A 23,039-nucleotide genomic window follows, 5' to 3' on the forward strand; every position below is an offset into this window, starting at 1 on the left:
AAGAATTTGGAATCCATTAAGGAACTTAAAGCACAAATAAAAGCCAAATCACTGAAAAGAAAACACATTAGTGCTTGTAAGAACAGTCTCTTCCCAGCACTATATAAAAATATAGAATATCTTGTTTCACTTCAGAAACATTATAACAATGCTTCCAAATCATGCATATGCTTTTATTTGGGCATTGCATAACTTTTGAAACTTGCCCTTCAAGCTTTATTATTTAAACACATGCTTTTATCCAATCAATAAAATTCTTGAAATTCTTGTTGGAGCTGCCACCTTCTTTAACACTGTTAATGGCTGATTCCTTTAACTTCAAAGCCCTTATTTGGAACTCCTCATCATGGAGAAGTTGCTTGATCTTATATGTTATGTCTTCTCTAGTAATGATACCACTATTTCGATCAAGTCTCAAACCTACCTTCCAAATATCACATATATAGGTCTCATTAATAAACTGGTCAGCAAAATAAGGCCAACACAGAAATGGGACTCCATTAGTTGTACCTTCCATGGTAGAGTTCCAACCGCAATGACTCAAAAAACAAGCAATTGAAGGATGACCTAGAACTTTTTTCTGAGGTGCCCATTGAACCACTTTTCCATTAGGAGACACTCTCTCTTCAAATTCTTTTAGAAAGATTTCATTTTTACCATTGTTGATATCTGATCTTACAACCCATAGGAAAGGCTTATTAGAGTGTTCAAGTCCATGTGCAAGTTCTTGCAATTGTTTGTGGTCAAAGATAGTGAAACTTCCAAAAGCAACATATATTACAGAATGAGGTGGTTGTTGATCAAGCCAGTTTAAACAAGTTGAGTCTTCAGACCAAAAATTTCCTGCTAAATATTCAATATGGTTGCTTGCTTGAAGTGGACCTATAGGTAGAATTTCTGGTGCAAATGTAAATGCTGCAGCTTCATGATTATAAGTTGAGTTACAAATAACCCATTCTGCAACCTTCAATGCTTCATTGTTCTTTTTAACTGCTTCTATCATAATTTTTGTCGTCTTCATGTCACCAATGCATGCCCAAGTGAACTCAGTTGTTCTCATAGCAGGCATCATTGGAGACAACTGAATTGTCGTATCTTTGGCTGGTGTTCCTGAAATAATTAAAATAAACATTGGGAGTCTGAAGTGCAAAAGATATACTTTCTATATCATGGTTATTAGGTTCACTCATTCACCTTAAAATAAACTGAATTATCGATGAGTATGGTTGAATTGTTAAAAAAGTTGTATATTAATATCTAATGATAAATATTCAAAAATTCTAAATACATTAAAATTTAAATACCTACTTTTTAATATTATATATGCTGACTTGTTATGATTTAGAACCCGCTTAGAGTGAGTTTAAACTATAATTTAACATACATAAATTGTATTTATGTATTTTAGTCCGGTCCAATTTAGTTTTGAATTCTATTTGGGCTAACCCAAATCTGTCTGAGAAACCCATTTTGATAGTTAAGTAGACATCAAGTCTTGATCCAATACCTTAAGGTAATGATTTTATAGGTTTTATCTAGTTACAAAGTCCTCCACCCATCCCTTACATCCGATGTGTAACTACAACTTGAATATATCTAACAATCTTAAACAATATATTAATGTCGAAAGTGACGAACCACATACCAAAATGAATAGTGTATCAATACTTGTTCCATCCCGGTCATTTGGGTACATTATCTGCCTGGACGTTCCTCTTTCCTAACTGATCAAGATCCAAAAACACCAGTCGAGATTTCACATGCCCATTAACCAGGGCCTGATAGGTTGGCTTTAGGACCACTTCTGCGTGACATACCGCCAACAACGTACTATCACGTCGCCTGCAATCCCACCTACCCCCTTCCAACATGACAATGATAGACTACGATACGACTATTAGACCTACCACAAGCTACAAGTCAACTACGCATTGAGTACGATCCTGCCAAAGCCGCCTTACATGGGAAAAGCAGACCCCGACAGGCCAAAATGGTCTGTCATGTCAATAGTATCCTCCAAAGCCACATCATCCACCTCAACTACTATAAGTAGGGGTCTCCCCCAATAGGAAATATTATTATTCCCTCATCACTTAGAACTTATCACTTGTCATTATTACGTTTTACTTACTCATTGCATCTCATTTATCGTTCCCGAGCATTACCTCTCTAGTCTTACCGACTTGATCGTCAGAGAACCTTTTCAAATACCTCCACTAGCGGGTCCAAGTCATCCTTCATCCAGATTCTAGAAGATCTCTTACCCAGATCTCCAGTTCAACAAAAGTATTCATCCACCCCAAGAAATCAAGTAAATCCCACCAGCCAGATAGTACCAGCACCCACACGCATGCCTCCCGACCACCACACATCTTTCGTCAATCCATCATCCACCCCAAGAATTCAACAAGGGCGTCCCCCGAAACAGTTTGACATTAACACCTTTTCAGAGGGATTCGCCACGAGCGGCACTTCTAGGTCAGCCTAGAAACGATATGTGCGATAGGTCATGCAAGTGACTACAAGAGATGCCTGCTCGCAACACGTTAACAGAAATGATCCTCCCATCATATTCAATGATCGTGTTTATGACAGTGTCCACCGAGAGCATGATGACCCCTTGGTCATCACAACAAAGTTAAAAAACAAGAAGGTCAACATACTCTTTGTCGACCAAGGGAGTTCGACAAACATCATGTTCCAGGATCTGTTTGAGAAGATGGAACTAAAAGACCGTGACCTATTGCCCTATGACAGACAACTAGTAGGATTCATCGGCCAGGGTATAACTCCATGAGTTTACATAGATGTTTGGTTTACAATTGGCGACTAGCCCCTGAACAGGAAAATTCAGGCCAAATTCCTAGTCATTGATTGCCAATCGGCATACAATGCCATTTTGGGTCGTTCAACACTCAACTGCCTTAAAGTAGTGGTCTACACACCACATTTGTGCATGAAATTTATTTCTTCCGATCTCTGGGTATGCATGGTTCGGGGGACCAGCATAGCGTCAAGAGTTGCTACAAAATAAGCCTCCACCCCAGTTAGACAACAAGAAGGGGACCACCCCCAATAAAAAGGATGAGGGGCGTACACATGGTATAATTGGATGCCCGTGATGATGAAGGGGAATTCTGCCCACAACTAGAAGGAGGAAAAACCTATTTGCAGCTCAGGTCGTTGGGGACCAATCTGGTATATATGGGCAGCACCCTCCCATAAACTCACTAAATGAAGTTTGTCAAATGTTTACAGGCCATCAATGACCTATTTGCCTAGTCTGCGCCCGACATGCCCAAAATTGATCCGTCAATAATATGCCATCGGCTGATGACCAATTCAGGGGTGAAACCGATTGCTCAGAAGCATAGGAAAATGGTTGCCGAGAGAACAACTGAAGTTGCTCAAAATACAATTGAGCTTCTAGAGGTCAGATGCATCCGAGAAATCACTTACACCACCTGGTTGGCAAATGTGGTGTTGGTCAAGAAGCCCTCGGGGAAAGGGTGGATGTGTGTAGATTACACAAATCTGAATAAGGTGTACCCATATCCTCTTTCCAACATTGATCATCTGGTGCATAACTCATCAGGATATCAATACTTATCCTTCATGGATGCTTACTCAGGCTACAACCAGATCCCGATGTATCCACTAGACTAGGAGAAGACCACCATCATTACTATTTAAGCCACTTATTGTTACATTGTTATGTCGTTCGGTCTGAAGAACGTAGGGGCAACATATGAAAAAATGATGAACAAGGTATTCAAGGGGTAGATTTGTCGACACATGGAAATAAACATGGATGGCATGATCGCCAAAAGCCTTCCTCAAGAAGATCATGTCTCCATTCTGTAGAATATTTTCTAACAACTCCGCATGTATAATGTGAGTCTCAATCAAGAGAAATGTACATTCGATGTTGAAGCCGAAAAATTCCTCAACCTTTTGTTAACTAGCTAGGGAATAGAGGCTAATCCCACCAAATGTCAGGCAATCGTCGACCTGAGAAGCCCTCGTGTAGTGAAAAAGGTCCAACAACTAAATGGTCAGTTGGCCGCTCTATCCAGATTTCTCCCATCAGTCGCCAAGCATTCTCTCTCATTATTCCAGTTGCTAAAGAAGAGCAAAAGATTTGAATGGTTTTCTGATTTTGAAAAGGCTTTTTAAACCTTTAAACAATACCTGGTCGCCCCGCTAGTGCTAACTAAGCCAACACCCAGTGAGGTGTTATATGTCTACCTTACAGTGGTTGATGAAGTTGTGGTTGTCGCTCTGATCTATGAAACTAAAGAAGGTCAGAGCCCGGTATACTTTACAAGCAAGGTGTTGTAAGATCTAGAAATCAGATATCAGCGGTTGGAGAAGGTAACATATGCCATCGTGATGGCAACCAAACGACTATGCCAATACTTTAATCTCACCCAACAGTGGTCAGAACCAACCAACCCATCAGACAAATCTTGCACAAACCAGAGTTGGTTGGTCGAATGATATCATGGTCCATTGAACTTTCGTAATTTGATATTTGGTATGAACCCCAAACAACTATTAAGAACCAAGTCTTTATAGACTTCGTGCCGAATTGACCACAAACCGGATGATCTAGGACGGACCTAAACGATCATCGAGCACTCTCTAAATTTCACTTTCCGAACCTCCAACAACCAGGCCAAGTAGAAGCCTACACAGTCGGGCTACAATTATCAAGGGAAGTCGGAGCTGAACAAATTGTCATCTATAGTGATTCCTAGTTGACAATCTTACAGGTAACCGATGCTTACCAAACCAAAGACACACTATTGGGTAAGTACTTGGCAAAGGTAAAGGAACTAATGGCTAAGCTCGAAGAAGCAACCATTCAACATATTCCGAGAGAACAAAATGCACATGTAGATATCTTGTCTAAGCTGGATATCACTAAAAGCCATGGAAGTAACCAGTCTATCATCCATGGAAATATCCTCAAGCCCAGTGTCATAGCCATCAAACACATTTCCATCCCAAATGACTAGACGGACCCATTCATCAAATACCTTTTGCATGGTGATCTACCTACCGACCAGAAAGAAAGACAAAGATTCATCTGATACCGCTCTTGGAACACAATGGCCCGAGGGTTATTATATCGTCGAGGTTTTTCTAATCTTCTCCTCAAATGCCTCAGCCCCGATAGAGCACATTATGTCCTCAGAGAAGTCTATGAGGGAAGTTGTAACACCACCTCGGTGCAGCTTCCTTAACAAAGAAAGTCTTGCGATGCGGGTGTTTCTGGCCGACCATGGAGAAAGATGCATATGATCTAACCAAGAAATGCACCCGGTCTCAATTGTTTGCCGATTTCCATAAAGCCCCATCATAAGAATTAACTACTACATTGGCCCTTTGACCATTCTATAGGGGGACATAGATTTTCTGATAGTAGTTGTAGACTATTTCACCAAGTGGATTAAGGTCGAGGCCTTGTCCACCATCATGTCGACCAACATCCTCAAGTTCACTTGGAGAAATATCATTACCCGGTTCGGCATTTCAGCTGCATTTTAATAGATAACGTTATCAAGTTTGCCGACCAGAAATTTCAAGAACTATTGTCCGATTTTCAAATCAAACAATACTTCACATCTGTCGAGCACCCTCAGAAAAACGTGCTGGCAAAGACAACCAACAAAGTCATTCTGAGGCAAATCAATAAAAGGCAAGATGAGGCTAAGGGAATTTGACCCGACCAACTTCATCACGTGCTTTAGGCTTATCGAACAACTCCACATTCCACAACCGGTGAGTCCCCTTTCAACCTCACATATGGCACTGAGGCAACGATTCTGGTGGAAATAGGAGAACCTACATGGAGGACTTTGCACTTTAATGAAGAGACCAATCCAACCTTAATAAGGCACAATCAGGATTAGACCGAGGAAAAGAGAGATTGTTCCCAGATAAGAGAAGCAACCGTCAAACAGAGGATCGTAAACAAATATAACTCCTCGTTCGTCCCTTGGACCTTCGACGTTGGGGATTTGGTCCTCCGTAGAGCGGATATTGGTCAGGTCAAGGGGAAACTAATGCCCAATTGAGAAGGGCCTTACCGTGTGGTAGATAAAACTGGCAAAGACGCCTACAAGTTAGAAGACCTTGCCGAGAAAGAGATTCCCCATACATGGAATGCTGCAAACCTTCGAGTCTTTTATGCTTAAAAATGTAATGTCAACCCCTTTTACAGTCAGACAGACCCTTGTAACACAAATATTATTTGGTAACGAGGTATTATCCATTTCATGTCTTTATCGCCAGAATCCTGTCCAATATTAATACCCCTCAAAGGCGCCACCTATGGCCCCCTTTGACGGCGGTCAAATAAATCACCCAAGGCATGGGGCATGTCCCCATTGATCGGTGGTCCAATGTCAATACCCATCAAAGGCCCAACCCATGGCCCCCTTTGAAGGCGAGCAAATAAATCACCTAAGGTGTGGGCCAAGTTCCCCTTGACTGGTAGTCCAATGTTAATACCCCTCAGAGACGAGGCCCATGATCCCCTTTGACGACGGTCAAATAAATCACCCAAGGCATGAGCCAAGTCCCCCTTGACTGATGGTCCCATGTCAATACCCCTCAAAGATGTGGCCCATGGCCCCCTTGATGGTGGTCAAATAAATCGCCCAAGGCGTGGACCAAGTGCCCCTTGATCGATGGTCCAATGTCAATACCCCTCAAAGGTACGGCCCAAGGCCCCCTTTGACGGCGATCAAATAAATCGCTCAAGGCGTGGGCCAAGTCCCCCTTGACTGATGGTCCAATGTTAATATCCCTCAAAGGCGCAGCCCGTGGGCCCTTTGAAAGCGGTCAAATAAACACCCAAGGTGTGGCCCAAGTCCCCTTTGACCGGTGGTCCATTATCACCACCCCCAAAGGCATGAGCCAAGTCCCCTTTTCCCGTTACCATTTTTTTTATCAAGGCTGTCTTGTTTATGTTCGGGTTCTATGACTACTCCCGACCAAGGCAACCTTGGACAAGTTCAAGATTCAGTTGTCTCCGTTATATAATGCCTTAACTAGGATTCACTTGGTCAATTTTAGTTATCTAAATTTGTTCCAAACTATCCCAGTCATCATGGCTAGTATGGTTTGAATACCAATCAAGTTCCACTCGTTCAAAGTTCAAGTTCAAGCCACCCTGAATTACTTCTAACCGGGCTATCTTATTCAAATTCTAGTTTCGATTAGTGTTAAAATGGTAGATCACATAAAGGCCAAAATCGACCAATATTGTGCCCATGGAAAACTTAAGATTAGAAAGTTAATACTGGTTAAATTATCTTCAGTTATTAACTAGTCAAAATCTTGGGTTATTTCCGGCCAAGATTACCTTGTCAAAATTCAAGATCTAGTCATCACAATTATTGGTACTTTGCTCTATTTATGTCCTAGTTATATGAGTTACTTCTAGTTTACGTTACCTTGTCCAAGTCCAAGTTCAGTTAATATCGATTCTGACCAAGCAGATATCATGAATAAAAATACTTGGCAGAAATATTAAAGAGACACGAGCAATTGAACAAAACGCTTCATTAAAATATTAACCGGGTACAAGTACTTGTAGTAAATAAATCTACCATATACTATCCACTCATACCTGGGACCGGTAACTTAACAGTGCCATCTGATCCATATAATACCAGCTTCATGTCAGCAACGAGGGCCTGGATTTCCATCCAGGAGAAGTCCTCGTCAGGGTGGACCAGGCGGACCTAGCTCACGGCGTTGTCCCAGGCTAGATGGGCAAATTCCCTTGTCAAGCCAGCCATCTCTTCTAGTTCAGCAGCTTGGTCGGCCTTCTACTAGGCCAAGGCAACCCTTTCCCCTTCAAGCACCTCTGGCCGGTCCTTAGAGGCGGCCGGCTCCCTAACAAGGTGGTCAGTTTCTCCTTAGACATCATGCCCCCTCTCCTCTGATTTCCCCAGCTTAGCCCTTAGACGCTAGGGCTCAAGTTCTGCCTCCTTGACCATAGTGGTCATCTCGGTCAGCTTGTCATGGTTTTACATGGCTGCTTGATGGGCACACTCCTGCCGATGAGACATCACCAACAATTGTTCACTAGCCGCCTTGGCTTGAACCTCCACCCCCTTCAGCTCTTGAGCATGAGCTTCCTTTCACTTTTGCAGGTCGATAGAATGTTACTCTTGAAGAGTGGCTAGAGCGTTGCTCTCCATCCGATGAAGGAGGACCCCATCCTCTTCAAAGTATTTTGCCATCGCAACCAAGAGGAGGGATGAATCTTGAAGCTGTTTCAGCAAGTTAGGCGGAGCAATCCCATCCAGATTCTCCCATCCAGAACCTCCCTCACCGCTAGACCAGCTGCTCGACTCCTTCCCCTTTCCAGGCGACTTCTGCCCAACAGTTTGCGCATCAAATTTATTGTTGGTCTGGCTGGCGGGGGAATAAGAGCAGGGCGAGCAACTTCACTTGTTTTTTAGGAGGAAGGCCCGATCGTTGACTAGAAGCAGATGGAGTCCTTGTAGGAGAAGAGGTCTGAGCATGTTTGCTTGCAAATGCACCTATCGCCCTCTCCTGAGTGTCATTTCCAGAAGATGACTGCTATCAAGATTATTGCTCTTGTCGGCTGAAAAAGAAAACAAAGACATTATTATATGGCAAATAAGCGGCCAATCATACACAAACAACCCAACCAACCTACCTATGTGTTGCTCGAGGACCGCGTCCCCCTTTTGTAAGGTCAAGTAGGACACGATCGCACCTTCCACCATCCAGTTTAGCATCTCTTTAGCGGCCTTCGCCTCCTGACCAGTTAAACTTCCATTACTTGTCGAAAACCTTTTAACAAGTTTCTAATGGAACTCCTCATTCCAGGCGAAGGGGAATATCCTCCTTCTGTCTGATCCATAAGTCCAAGGGTGATTGGACACACCCTTTATCTCCACCCGCTAAAAACCCCTCTTCCAGTTCTTCACTAACTGGTCAAAAGAGTGAACAATGCCTATTTGTTCCTTGACTAGAGGCATACCCACCCGTGGCGACCTTGCTTCTCCTAGTCCATGTTAGTACTATGGGTAACCTGGAACATCTAGAAGAAGAGGTTGATCAAGTAGAGATATTCGTTGACCCTACACCAGATAGCGAATGCCCAAATTCAGCCCCAAGTATTCAGGTGGAGCTGAGAAGGGTGACCTGGAGATCCTAGCAGACCTAGCAGATCCTAGTAGACCCTCTCGTCAGCCTAAGGAGACTTCAGGGCAATGGTATTCACTAGACACTCCAGAATATTCATGTTAGGTCGGCCGTCATCCGGGAAATGGCTACTAAGCCCTAATATTTCCAGGTCCACCCACTAGTACCGACTGCCAGGCCTACTCAAGCGGACGGGGATGACCACCTGGTCAGCTTTTGCAACATACATTCTCACCATAGAGGACCTGCGACCAGATGAAACATCAAATTCTGAACTAGAGCCGCTACTCATGACCGGTAATCGCTTCTTGAGTGTGGCTGCTCGGTTGATCAATGTCTCTCCCTACCTTGCCATTCTCTCTCTCCATTCAGCAACCGAGGTCCGGAGTGAGAGGTCACTCGACCTCCTCTAAGAGGCTGACCTAACGCACCAACATCATCGGGAAGGAATAGTGAAGATAGATGGAGGCTAGGACAAAACCTCCACGCTATCTGAACTAGGCTTATGCTCGACAGGGTAGACCATTACTAGTAGAGTAAAGGAGAAAGAAATTACCTAGCAAAGTACTTTGAGGAAGATGGAAGATGAATGATTGGTCGGCTTGAGAGCGATTTCTTCAGCAAGAGTTTCAAACATAGAAAAAGGCAAACGTAGAATGACTAAAGGAAGGACCCTCCTTATTTATAGGGAAACCCCAGACTCATCCAAAAATACTCAACTGCAATCCAACGGAGACCCATGAACCAAGGCAAAAGGCAACAAGATATGAACCGACGAGCCGCACTTGAGCACCTCCATCGAAACACCTCCATGATAAGACTGACGTCGATCAGCCACATATCGACTAATTTTGAACCCTAATACTGACCTAGAGTCTACCAGCCTGCCCGACTACCGAGCATCCTACTAGATTGGGGGCAACTGTTCCATCTTGGTCATCCGAATACACTATCTGCCCGGATGAACCTCTTTTTTCTAATCGATCAAGATCCTAACACACCAGTTGGGATATCACATGCCCATTAACTAGGGCCCAATAGGTTGGCTTCAGGACCACTTATGTCTGACATGCTGCCAACAACGCACTGACACATCTTCTGAAATCTCACCTACCCCCTGCCAACACGACAAGGATAGACTACGATACAGCTACCAGACCTGCCACATACTATAAGTCAATTATGCATAGAGTACAACCATGTCAAAGTCGTCTGACATGGGAAAAGCAGCCCCCGACAGGCCAAAATGGTTGGTCATACCAACGTATCCTCTAGAGCCACGTCATCTACCTCAACCACTATAAGTAGGGGTCTCCCCAACATAAAGTATTTTTATTCCCTCATCATGTAGAACTCATCACTTGTCATTATTACTCTTTACTCACTCCTTGCATCTCATTTATTGCTCCTGAACATTAACTATCCAGTCTTATTAACTTGATCGTTAGAGAACGTTTTTAGGTACCTCCACAAGCGGTTCCAAGCCAACCTTCATCCCGATTCCAGATGATCTCTTACCCGGACCTCTAGTCTGACCAAAGTGTTCATCCATAAAAGAATAATACTTATACAATGTTCCTAGTCTTATATCTTATATATCTACCTACTCTGTATGGAAACATATACTTAATGTTTTAAGGTTGTCTTTGTTTTCTTTCATAGATTTCACGTGGCTATCCTTCTTAAATGGTTCATGCGTACCGATTCATGGTCAGTTAGTCCACACTAATGACCTTCAAAAAAGCAAGTTCCATCAGTTGGCAGCACTGGTTCACTCCAAATCACAACTTGGTTCGTTGTGGTTGAAGAATCCAACAATTGATGACGAACAATAATGTAAGAAAAGGAAGAAAGAAGAAGACATACACATTGTTTATAGATAAAGAAGAAAGTTGTGTTGCTCGTGGTGATGAAAACGTGTCCTAGTTGCTAGAGGAAACATGTTGATGAAGAAAACATGTGATGGCTGTACAAGCCAAGCAAGGAATAACAACAAAAACCGTATAAATCAGCTTTATGTGCTTATTTCAAATTGATATATTTATTATGTTTTTTCTTGATCAAAATCACTCATCTATACATGAAAAAATTATTAAATTATAAATGGCTAAAATAGCATATGGAATTATATATCAAATAAAACTAAAATAAATTAGTTTAAATTTATTATTAATTATTTATAATTAATAATTAATAATAGTAATATAAGTAGAGTATAATATTTATGCACTGTCGATATAAAAATTTATACATGCTCAGTATATCATGCACCATTCACTTGTATTACTTTTTTGAAGAATCAATGATGATTAAATATGAAAGGTAAATGGTACAATAATAATATATATAACGCATATATTTGTTCGTATATATATTTTCCTCCTCATATAACTAGAGCATACTAAATATGTCAACTATATATACTCTTATTGCATCACATATTTGATAGGCTAGCTTACCCCTAATCTACCATGTAACCATACTTAAGTGAATCGAACAAGGATCATATGTTTTAATAAGTTTTTGTCTCCATATCTCAAATCAATCATATTCTACCAAGTAATATAAAGTTTATGATTTTTTCTTAATTATTTGGTGCCTCTTGATTGAATTGGGACATAATGAGACACAAAAAATGGGACAATTGAATCAAAGGGTTTTCTCCATTGTTTTCCTGATTTGCTTAGTTTCCGAAATAAAGAATTACTTTTAATAGGATAGGAAAACCAATTATAGATATTGTTTAAGAAATTGCAGGTGAAAAAAGTTATATAGTGGATAATCTCACCATCACTATCAATGGTTCCATCATCAATAAGCTTTTGGAGGCTAAAGAACAAGATCAAGAGTGAAGCTGATGCAGGCCAAAATGCAACCGTTCGAATTCCCATCTTCTTTGAAACTTCAAGTGCCCAACCCAAGTTCCCATCAGCCACTATACAAGTGATTTTATTGCTCAAAGATTTGTTAATCTCTTCTATGAGCATTTCCAACTTCTTTGGCATAACCTCAAATAATGCTTCTGTCAATTTTCCAAGATCATTTCTATCATCCCCATCTTGAAGTCCATCTGGGATTGACACCAATTGAATTTCATTACCCACTACACATTTTTCTTGGAGAGCTTTCATAATTCTTTTGTGAGTGAAATCTGTGTTAACAAATGTAACTTTGATGCCATGTTTGACTAGTTCATTTGAAAGCTCCATAAGAGGAATTACATGGCCTTGTGCTGGATAAGGAATAACCAAAATGTGTGGTTTACTCATTTCTACTACTTTAGAAGTTTCTCACTGGAGGTTGAACTTGGAAGAGAACTACATTAGTTCTGAAATAAATACTATATGATATATGTTGCAGTTGAGATGACATTGCTTTTAGTGTTTGTCTCTTTATAACTGTTGAGTCTGCATTTTCAACTAAAGGCTTTTCTTGTTTGATATAAATTTTGTTTTACTGTTGTCCTTTTAACTTGTCTAATACTCTATTTGTTTGTTTTCACATAATATCATACCACAATTATAATGTGACTTCAAATCATAATGATACGATTATATCAGATTGTGTTGAGTCACATAAGATTTAAAAGTATATTTTAATCAAAAAATAATTCACACCATAATTATTATCATAATTGCGACCATTATCACATTTTAAAACAGTGATTTGTTTGTGTTCTTGACATTGTTGATTTCATTTTGTCTATTTGACTTATCACCTTTTCTTAGAGTAATTATACCATTCTAAATGTGGTAAGTGTTGCAAGAAATCTGAAGGACAAGCTGAAAGATGTGTACGTTTAAAAATTGACAAATGGCGACCAAATGAAAAAGACAAGACACAATCAGGAAAAATGTGATGGCTCCATTATGGAGAGTCTGGGAGACTAGTCGAATCCGACTCCTCTCTAGTATGGAAAGGTCAATACATAATTAAATAAAATAACAATCCAAATTTTTATTTTATTAAATTAAATATTTTAAGAAACTTCATCCATTTCATTCAGAATTTGTAGACTCATGTTTCTTTTCATAATTTTTACCTTCATGTAAAGTCTAGAAGTAAAGATAACCACACGTAGCATCAATATTTTTATCGAATTATGTAAGTTAAAAACTTGTACATTTCTCCTCTTTCTCCCATCTCAGACTCTCCAATCTCAATTCATTATGTTTTGCAGTTTTGCACATCACAATCAATGCTTCAGGTTTCTCAATCGTCAAAAACTAAGCCAGATCATTAATTGGAGCACCTACACTGGACACCGACAATTAAATACAATTATAAATATTAACCTCACTACTAGGACTAAGGATAAGGTGTGAAGATAAGTTATATATAAGCTTTGAAAATTAAGTTATTTTTTTCTTGAAGTATTATACTCATATTTTCACAACACAATGTTACTCATTTAAGCTTCTTATCCTCTATCATAAAAGTTGATTTTAGCATTTTTCATAAATACATAGATTTAATTATATATAGAATTTGATGTAAAAATAATCATCAATTTATTTAATTGTGTTAATTTTAGAAGGTAAAAGTTTACAAAACTCCCTTAAACTTTATGTGTTTTGCAAGTAAATATCATAAATAATTTTTTCCTCCTAATTACTACTTAAACTTTAAATATTGATGAAATTAGTTCCTACCTACATACATACAATTTTAAATTACTAACAATGAAATTAGAATTAACACATTACATGATGTAAGATTGAATGTTAGGAGGAAATGCAAACATTATCGATGGAGAAAATGTCAAATGTTGCAGAACCAACAAATATCCCATACACTACAACCCACCTGCACTTTCATATGTTGGTTCTTAAATCTAGAGCTTTTGTTTAGAGTTAATTCAAACATATGAAGAAGAACATTCAATATATTTACTTGCAAAATATATAAAGTTTAAGAGATTTTTTTGTGAATTTTTTCATTTTGGAATGACATCAATACTTATATTTAAACTTGTAACTAACTAAATCTATGATAAAATGTAGGTTGAGATTGAAATTTTTAGAAGACTTGGTGAAATTAAAATGGATATAGCAAAAAATGAGTTGAAATTGATTATAAAATTAGTGGAGGTCACAAAATAAATTTACTAGATATTTGGAATGCAAATAAGACATAATTGAGAGGACAAATTGGAGAAAGCTAGAGTGAGATAAAGATACTATAGAATGTAGCGTAGAGCTTAAAGGTGTCCAACAGAATAAGAATTAATAAATGTGGAGTATTACAATGTGATTATGTGTATTCTTTTTCCCTCCCATGTCTACCTAAACCTTCAGTACTAAGTTGAAGTTGAAACCTTGATTTTGTTAGCATTGCTACCTTAATATATATATCTACACATGTGTTAGATTTGATGACTATTGATTTTATCTCATCCATCAATTGATATAATTAAATATTAGATTAGTACAATGATGTTTTTCTCATGCTTTCAATTTATGTGTCAATTGATTATTAATGATAATGATTGATTATCAATTGTGATTTCATGTTAGGAATACATTTGGTTATTTGATTTGATTTTTAATTTTGAAGATATAAAATCATAAAATTGAATATTATTTTATGAATTCTTCATTTATAAATCTTCTCTGAACACGTTGTATGTTTAGCCACTAGATATTCATGAGGGATTTAATTGCGTAAAATAATTGACATAATTAATGTTCATATTAATCATGGTGGGTTATGGACCTTAGTCATCTCTTACCTCAAATTCAATTGCTCATTTCCCTTTAATTTTCTATTTACTAAAGTTAGTTGCTTTTCCCTCCTATTTTTACAACCTTAGCTCATTAATCTGTGTGAGATCATTCTCATCCTTACTAGAGTTTAATATGTTCAATACTAGTAAACATATATATGATGAAAGTGATAAAGAGGAGCATGAATTGAATTTAATTGATAGTTTATCTGATGAATCATTTGTGCATTCTAGTTGAGAAGATCCATTGATGACATCCTTGAAAAATTCTAATGCTGATTTTGATATTAACTCAATCATGAAGGATGCAAATTTTTTTGTTAGATTGTGTTCATATGGTGAATGTTGATAATTGGGTAGAGGTAATCCATGTAAAACCAATGACTAAAAGATGGTACTCTTGTTTTGAAAAGAAATATTTTTACACCTTTTTGAGCACCACATGCTATAATTAGTTATGAGGTAAGCATTCCTATAATGGCACATTTGAGCAATTAATGAAAAATATGTCATCATTTATAAGGTAGCTTCTTCTTATTACCTACAAATTAGTGGTCAAGTTTAAATATCAAATAGGGAGATTAAGAGAATTTTGGAGAAAATTGTAAATACATCTAGAAAATGTTGGTTGTTGTATCTATATGATGTTTTGTGAGCTTGATGCACATCATTTAAGAGACATATTGAGCGGTTTCCATATAGACTTATTTATGGTGAGACAAACATAGAGTCCATTGAACTACTAACATTGAGAAAGTTAAACTAGTATTTTACTAGAAAATATCATGATGATTTTTATGAGTGTTAAAAGTCACGCAAGAATAGAAAAAAAAATTGTAGGAGAAAAAAATCCATACGAAATCCTTCTCATCATGTGTTAAAAAATGCTTTTGTAGAACTCTGACTTACATTTACTTCTTGGAAAATTGAGATTCAGGTGGTCTAGCCAATATGTTTCGAAGATTGTCTTCCATCTATTAGGAGTAAGTCCCACATCTCCTACCTCATTATCTCGGGAATGGTTTAAATACCTGTTGGGCTACTCCTCTCATTGCCAATTGGTTTTGAGATGGAACCTTAACACCATCATGGTGCTATTAGGTAGAAAATCTGAAGGATGATAATACTTTTAACGTAAATCAACAATGTTTGAAGTCATATCTTGAATTGAAGAAACTAGAGATAGATGAATTTTGGTACACGACCATATCTACTAAAGTCGAGGTACACTTTATGTCTTGAGAAGAAGTTGATGAATTATGTGAGAAAGTTAGTAGTGTGGAATACTATTGTTGAATGTGATGTTTAATTTTCATGAAATGAGAGATAACGTGAATAAGTGATCATTGTTGAGTTTAATGATGAGAAAACATTTTTGACAGGTGTAGTATTCCTCATGCATGACTAATATTTTTGAGTTTGAACTAAATTTGAATTGATGAATTAGTTAGAAATGTTCTCATTCAAACTTTATACACTGATGTGGACTAGCAATAAGGTTATTAGGGTTGTGACAAAAATCTAATTTACATAATATTTGATATATAAATAAGCATTACTAGAACTCAATCTATATGATTGTGTTAATTTTAGATTCATTTCAATAGATTTATTTAAATTTGTAATTTGTTAAATCATTGGGATAAAATGTAGTTTGCAATCTAAATTACTAGAAGCTTTGATGAAAATTGAATTGAATATAAGAAAGATTATATTGGAATTGATTGTAAGATTGGTGAAGAATATTGAAGAGTGCAATATTGAGGTTGAAGATACACAACAGAATAAGAATTAGGAGCTATGAAATATAAAAATGATATTATGTGTGTTACTCTTTTCTCTCCTATGTCTAGTTAAAGGTTTAGCATCAGTGAAGATAAAAGTTAGATTTTTTAGTATTGCTATATTAATCTATTTTTAAATATGTATTAGATTTGATGATTATTGATTTCATTTTCTCTCTCAATTGATATAATTGAAAACTAGATGGGTTCAATCATGCTTTTATAATGCTTTCAATTTATATGTGTTAATTGATTATTAATGATAATGGTTGAATATCAATTGTAATTTTATGTTAAAAATACATTTGATGATTTGATTGTTATTAGTAATTGGGAGATAAAATCATAAATTTGAATATTATTTTAAGAATTCTTAATTGGTAAATCTAATTTGAACACATTTCAACCATAAATATACGTTTATAAGTAATTGGTTAAAATAATTGGCAGAATTAATGAAAATATTAATTTTAGTAGATTCTATACCTTAGTCCTCTCTTATCACTTTCATCCTAAGTGCAATTGGTTGTTTCCCTTAATTTCCTATTTCATTGAGTTAATTGTTTGAGTAAATTACACTGACATTCCATGAGTTTTTATGAAATTACATAAACTATCTCTCACTTTTTTACACCTACACAAACCTCCCATAATTTTTATACTTTCATTACACTGACCACCCTTGCATAACAAATAAGTGTAATATTTTAAACAAAACATGATATATTGTAGAGACAAATCCAAACAATATATGAGTCAATAATAAAGATACACTGATTTGTATATTATTTGGACTTGTCTACACAATATATCATGTTTTTTTTAACTTAATTGCATTTATCAATTTTTATTTAAGAAATTACACTTATTTCTTATGCAGGGTGGTCAATGTAACGAAAATATAAAAACTAGGGGATGTTTGTGTAAACATAGAAAAGTGAGAGATTGTTTATATAATTTCATTAAAACTCAGGGGGTGTCAGTGTAATTTACTCTAATTGTTTTTCCTCCCCATTTTACAAACTTCCCTCATTAATGTAGTTACTAGATTAGGATTTATTTAACATATCTAAAATTTTCACCAATTATATGTGTGATCGACACTATATTTCGGTGCGACTAGTGTACTTGAGAATATTATTAAGATTTTAATAGAAGCACCTAGATAGAATTTTGATTGTTTTTAATAAAATTTAGGTATATGATCAAGTCGATTTAAATTTAGGGTATCAATTATGTGTCAGAGATATATCCACTAAATGTTAGAACCTAAGAAGAGATATCTAACACATATCATAGGAGAATTGTTGGTATTGAACATGTGATGGGATAGGAAATACCTTAGTAGAAAGAGGTATTTCTGCTTCTTATTGAGCATAAATTAGTGTCCAATATAGGTGAGAAAATTATTCACAATCCACATTTCATTCAAATTAAATTCATCTAAATCCATATGTTTTAGTTAATGAATTTAAATGAATATAATCCAATATATAATGTTGATAACGAATGGATTCAAATCCATTATATTCATGAATATATTCATTTAGATAAATACTTAATCCATCCAAAATAAAAAAAATAATGTTGTTTGTTTTACATTTAATATTTAATAAAATTAAATTCAAATAAATTTATCAATGATTCTTACTCTCACTTTTAGTATTTTATTAAAATGATATCCATTATAGGACATATAGTGTATGTAATTAATATTAAAGTTTATTCTTAAGTACATAACACATATAAGTATGAGAAACAATGTATGCAATAATAGTGTATAAGTTTTATACATCGTTAGTGTATCATCCTCTATTTACATTTAGTCATCATTGACTCTTCAAAAAAGTAATTCAAATGAATAGTAAATAATATAGCGATTATGTATAAATCTTTACACAAACATGCATAGATATTATACTTTGTAAGTATTTATTAAAAAAATTATACCTAGAACCTTAAACGTCGCATGCTTGTAAAATATTGCAATTTTTTTAAAGTTCAAAAAATCACATTTTGTGAAAAAAATTGATTTTTAAAAGTGTTTTTTAAAAGACGATTTTAAAAAATATTTTATTGAGAATGATTTTTAAAATTTTCTTCAATAATGTTTTTAATTCTAATAAAAAATCAAATGGATTTGATATTCGTCAATCCAAATTCATGAAAATGGAGTCATGAATGAATTGGATGGATTGAAATTCATTCATTAAGTTTGGATATAGGTGTTAGATATTTCCTAGTGATTGGTGAAATACCAATCCTAGAATCTTGAATCTCATGATTCTCACACATAATATAAAACAAGGATATAAAGTCATACTTGAATCCATGTTCTTAGATCTACTCCTTTGATGTACCTTTTAAGAGAGAGTTTTGGTATGATGATCTTCCTCAACCAAATCCTTAATTCCTTTTGGGACATTCGTTTTCTCTCTGATGGGAGAGGTGAAAACTATTTGTGATTTGATGTATTGAGACCATAATTGTTCTTTATGTGTTAACTTATAGGGTTCTCATTATTTCCTATAGGTCAAAAGTTTGGGTATCCACTCATTAAACTCATATATGTTATCAATTTTAGAAGTCCTATGAGTTGTCAGAAATTATATCACTTATTTTTAACAACAAAATAAATACTCAATATAATTGTATTAAATATATGATGTCCGCTTTATTAGAAATTATGAGTTTCTAACAATCTTCCACTTGAGCTTCATATTTATATTTAGATTTCTCCTTAATACAATCTGGTTCATCTCATATATTAACTATGGAACCACCGCAGTGTTCATAACATTCAAACGTCACTCGACCATGATGATCACCATATTAATATACTTAATGACATATGTGAATAAGATCTTTGCTCCTGACCTTGGCAATGTTTTGATGAAGACACCAACATCACCAAAAAGAATAAAAGGAAGAATACTTATGAATACAAAGAAAACAAAGCTTCAAGACAAATTAGTCTAAGTCTAAATAGGTACTTCTATCTGATACTCTTGAATATACAATAGTAGTAATGCTCAAACTATTTTTAAAAGAAAATTGAAACACTTCAAAATACTTAAAACAATTTTCAAAAATAGTGTGTAACGTGTTACTGCATCTAAGTAACAGGTTACGTGTGTGAGAAAAGAGTTATCCAACTTAAAACATATCAGAATAATCCATTACTGTCCTTGTGTAACAAATTACTAGTTTTAATAAAGTTGAGTAACCGATTACCTACTTGCTGTAATCGATTACTCTAAATCAAATTTAAATGCCCAATGGACAGAACCTTTGGGTAATCGATTACCCACTAGTTGTGATCGATTATTAAATGTTGTTGAATCAGATTTCAGATTTCAAAATGAAAGGTTTTCATCCCAAGCGAAATATCTTCACTCCAATCCATTCCTACCTTTTCATAGAGGCACTATGGGTGATTGGAAGGTCTATTTAAAGGCATTAAATCTCACAACACAAATACACAACTCTCATACAAATTTTAAAAGTTCTTACACACATTCTGAAATTATTTTCTGCACTTTTGGCCACTAGTTTTTAAAATAGAAAAATTCTTTTAATGATTTGCATCAAAAATATGTTAAGCTTTCCAAACTTTTCCTAAAATAGAAAAATGAAATTTTTATTTTGGAAAACCATAACAATGTTCTAAAGAAAGATATTAAAAAACTCATTTCTTCCTCATGTCAAAAATGTGTTGCTCTTGAAACTAAAGTTTAAATATTAAGTCTTGAACTTAATAAACTCAACAAGAGCGGTCACAATTTGGACAAGATCATAAAAGTCCAAAGACATTCAACAAACCGTAGAGGTCTTGGCTATGCAAATAGTCATGTTGCTAAAAACGAGAATGTCTTAGGAAAAACAATCGTGGGAAACACTATAAAGTTTTATAAAGAATGTATTCATACTATTCCTATTTTTAAAATAAAATCTTAGACACATAAGCATCTACCCACTTGTTCTTATTGTGATAAAATTAGTCACACTCGTAACACTTGTCATATTAGAAAACATGGTGTGTCATCTGGCCAATATAAATGGATAGAAAAAGGTGCTAAACCCGCAGGACCCAAATCACATTGGGTACCTAGAAAATATTTTTAATTTGTTTTGCAGGAGTGCTTGAAAGCCATAAGCATAAATGTATTATCATGACAACGGTTGTTCAAGGCACATAGCACGTGGAGTTTCAAATGTATCGTTTATTCAAGTAATAAAGGCCTTGTTACCTATGAAGTGAACATCCAAACAAAATTCCTTGGTATAGGTAACGTTGTTATTTTGTTTTAAATCTAAGCGCATGGTATGATCGTCTAACAAATTTTCTATTTGAAAAAGAATTTACCAAAGGAAAGGTCGATACTACACTCTTTATAAAGAAAATAAATCATCATAATCTTCTTGTTCAAATTTATGTATATGATATTATTTTTGGTTCTACTAATGAAGTTTTGTGTAGTGATTTTTTCAAAATGATGAAAGGAGAGTTTGAAATGTCCATGATGAGGAAGTTGAATTACTTCCTTGGATTACAAATCAAATAACTTAATAATGGCATTTTTGTAAGTCAATCCAAGTATTGTAGAGATTTGCTAAAAGATTTGATACGGATGACTGCAAGCCAATAGCTACTCGTATGAGATATGGTACTTACGTCGATACAAACGAAGCTGGAAAATGTATTGAAATATCGAAGTATCGAGGTATGATTGGATCTTTCTTATATTTAACTACTAGTAGACCTGATATCATATTTAGTGTATGTTTGTATGCACGCTATCAATCTAAACCAAAACAATCACACTTAGTTGTTGTTAAGAGAATCATGAAGTATCTTAAAGGCACAACTGATGTTGGATTATGGTATCCAAAAGGAAGTATATGTGATTTGGTTGGTTATTCGAATTCAGATTTTGCTGGATGCAAATCTGAGAGGAAAAGTACAAGTGGTACTTGTCATATTTTAGGAAATGCTTTAGTCTCTTGGTCTTGCAAGAAAGAAGCATGTGTTGTCCTAAGCACTGTTGAAGCTGAATATATAGCAGCAGATAGTTGTTGTGCCCAAGTGTTGTGGCTTAAACAACAATTATGAGATTATGGCTTAAACTTAGGTTGCACTCCTCTAAAATGAGACAATACTAGTGCTATAAACCTCACAAAGAATCCAGTTATGCATTTTAGAACCAAACACATAGATATAAGGCATCACTTCCTTAGGGACCATGTCCAAAAGAAAGATGTGACTGTAGAATTTGTTGATACTCATAACCAACTAGCAGATATTTTTACTAAACAATTGGCTCAAGAACCTTTTTATAAAATTAGACGAGAATTAGGCATTCTTGATGAAGCTTACCTATCTTAACATGAGTATATGTGTGCTTCATCATGTTTATCTCATGCCTACTTGTACTTAAAAATGTTCATTTATTTTTCAAAATTTCAAGTTTTGGGTTAAACATCATTTTTATACCATAAATATGCCTAAAATTAAGTTTTTCTTAGGTTAGTAATCGGTTACATTGGAGAGTAACTGATTACAGGATTGAACAACGAGTTTCAGTAACCGATTACTCAGGGAGTATAATCGATTACTCAAAGTCGTTGTTTGAAAATTTCAAATTTTTTAAATTTGAGTAACTGATTACTCAAAGTGAGTATCCGATTACTTTGTGCAGTTATAAATGTGATTTTTCTGCATTTTTCAATTTTTTTTCGAACTCATCTTCTTCATCAACTCGTGTTCTCTCGTGTTCAACCTCATCAATCTCTAAAATCTTCGTTTTGATCCGTTTTAGGTGATTTTTATGTCTATTCATATCACATTTTCATCTCTAAACACTTCTTCACCATCATTTTCGTGTTTAGTGGCTTAAATCAAAAAACCCCAAATCTCCAAAAACCTACAAACTCAAAAACCTCAACTCATGACTTCCTCTTCTAGATCAAAGAAGCAACGCACAAATGTGACTCAGAGGAATCAAGGAACTTCATCTTTGGAGTCTAACCCTCTGGATTTGACAAGACTTCTTGCTAATGATGAGCAACGTAAAGTCTTTGAGGAGCACTTTCATGGTCGAGTCATCTTCACTCTGAAATACGGTAATGTATGGAATTTTGAGTTTGAAAATTTTCTTTTTCCTTATCTTTTACGGCAACAAAATCTTTTTGACTTTTGCTGTGAAACTAATGTCATTTATCCAGAACTTGTTCGAGAATTTTACTATAACATGAACTTTCGGAAAAATCGTCTTACTTCCTATGTGAAAGGAAAAGAAATTATTTTGGATTTGAAAACTTTTAGTTCATTGTTA

General features: G+C 35.7%; 1 protein-coding gene across 2 annotated transcripts; it reads right to left on the reverse strand.

The window, feature by feature from the left end:
* On the reverse strand, positions 1–12,533 carry LOC109337101 (UDP-glycosyltransferase 83A1-like). 2 transcript variants are annotated; one of them, XM_019573993.1, is made up of 3 exons: positions 11,984–12,533; positions 511–1,110; positions 1–420 (listed from the first exon to the last, which is right to left on the reverse strand). In XM_019573993.1, the coding sequence occupies exons 1-3, from the start codon at positions 12,462–12,464 to the stop codon at positions 224–226; spliced, it is 1,278 nt and encodes a 425-aa protein (XP_019429538.1). In that variant the 5' UTR covers positions 12,465–12,533; the 3' UTR covers positions 1–223. The 2 variants fall into 2 exon arrangements, with proteins under 2 accessions (XP_019429538.1, XP_019429529.1); XM_019573984.1 differs by having other exon boundaries at positions 1–1,110.

This window comes from Lupinus angustifolius, chromosome LG02, assembly GCF_001865875.1.
Source record: "Lupinus angustifolius cultivar Tanjil chromosome LG02, LupAngTanjil_v1.0, whole genome shotgun sequence".
Classification (NCBI taxonomy): Eukaryota; Viridiplantae; Streptophyta; class Magnoliopsida; order Fabales; family Fabaceae; genus Lupinus; species Lupinus angustifolius.

Excerpts from the sequence above, each read along its gene's own strand:
- LOC109337101 (XM_019573984.1), bottom strand. The coding sequence starts at position 12,464 with ATGAGTAAACCACACATTTTGGTTATTCCTTATCCAGCACAAGGCCAT. Across the intron at positions 1,111-11,983 it reads TGGAACCATTGATAGTGATG|GAACACCAGCCAAAGATACG; the intron begins GTGAGATTATCC and ends TAATTATTTCAG.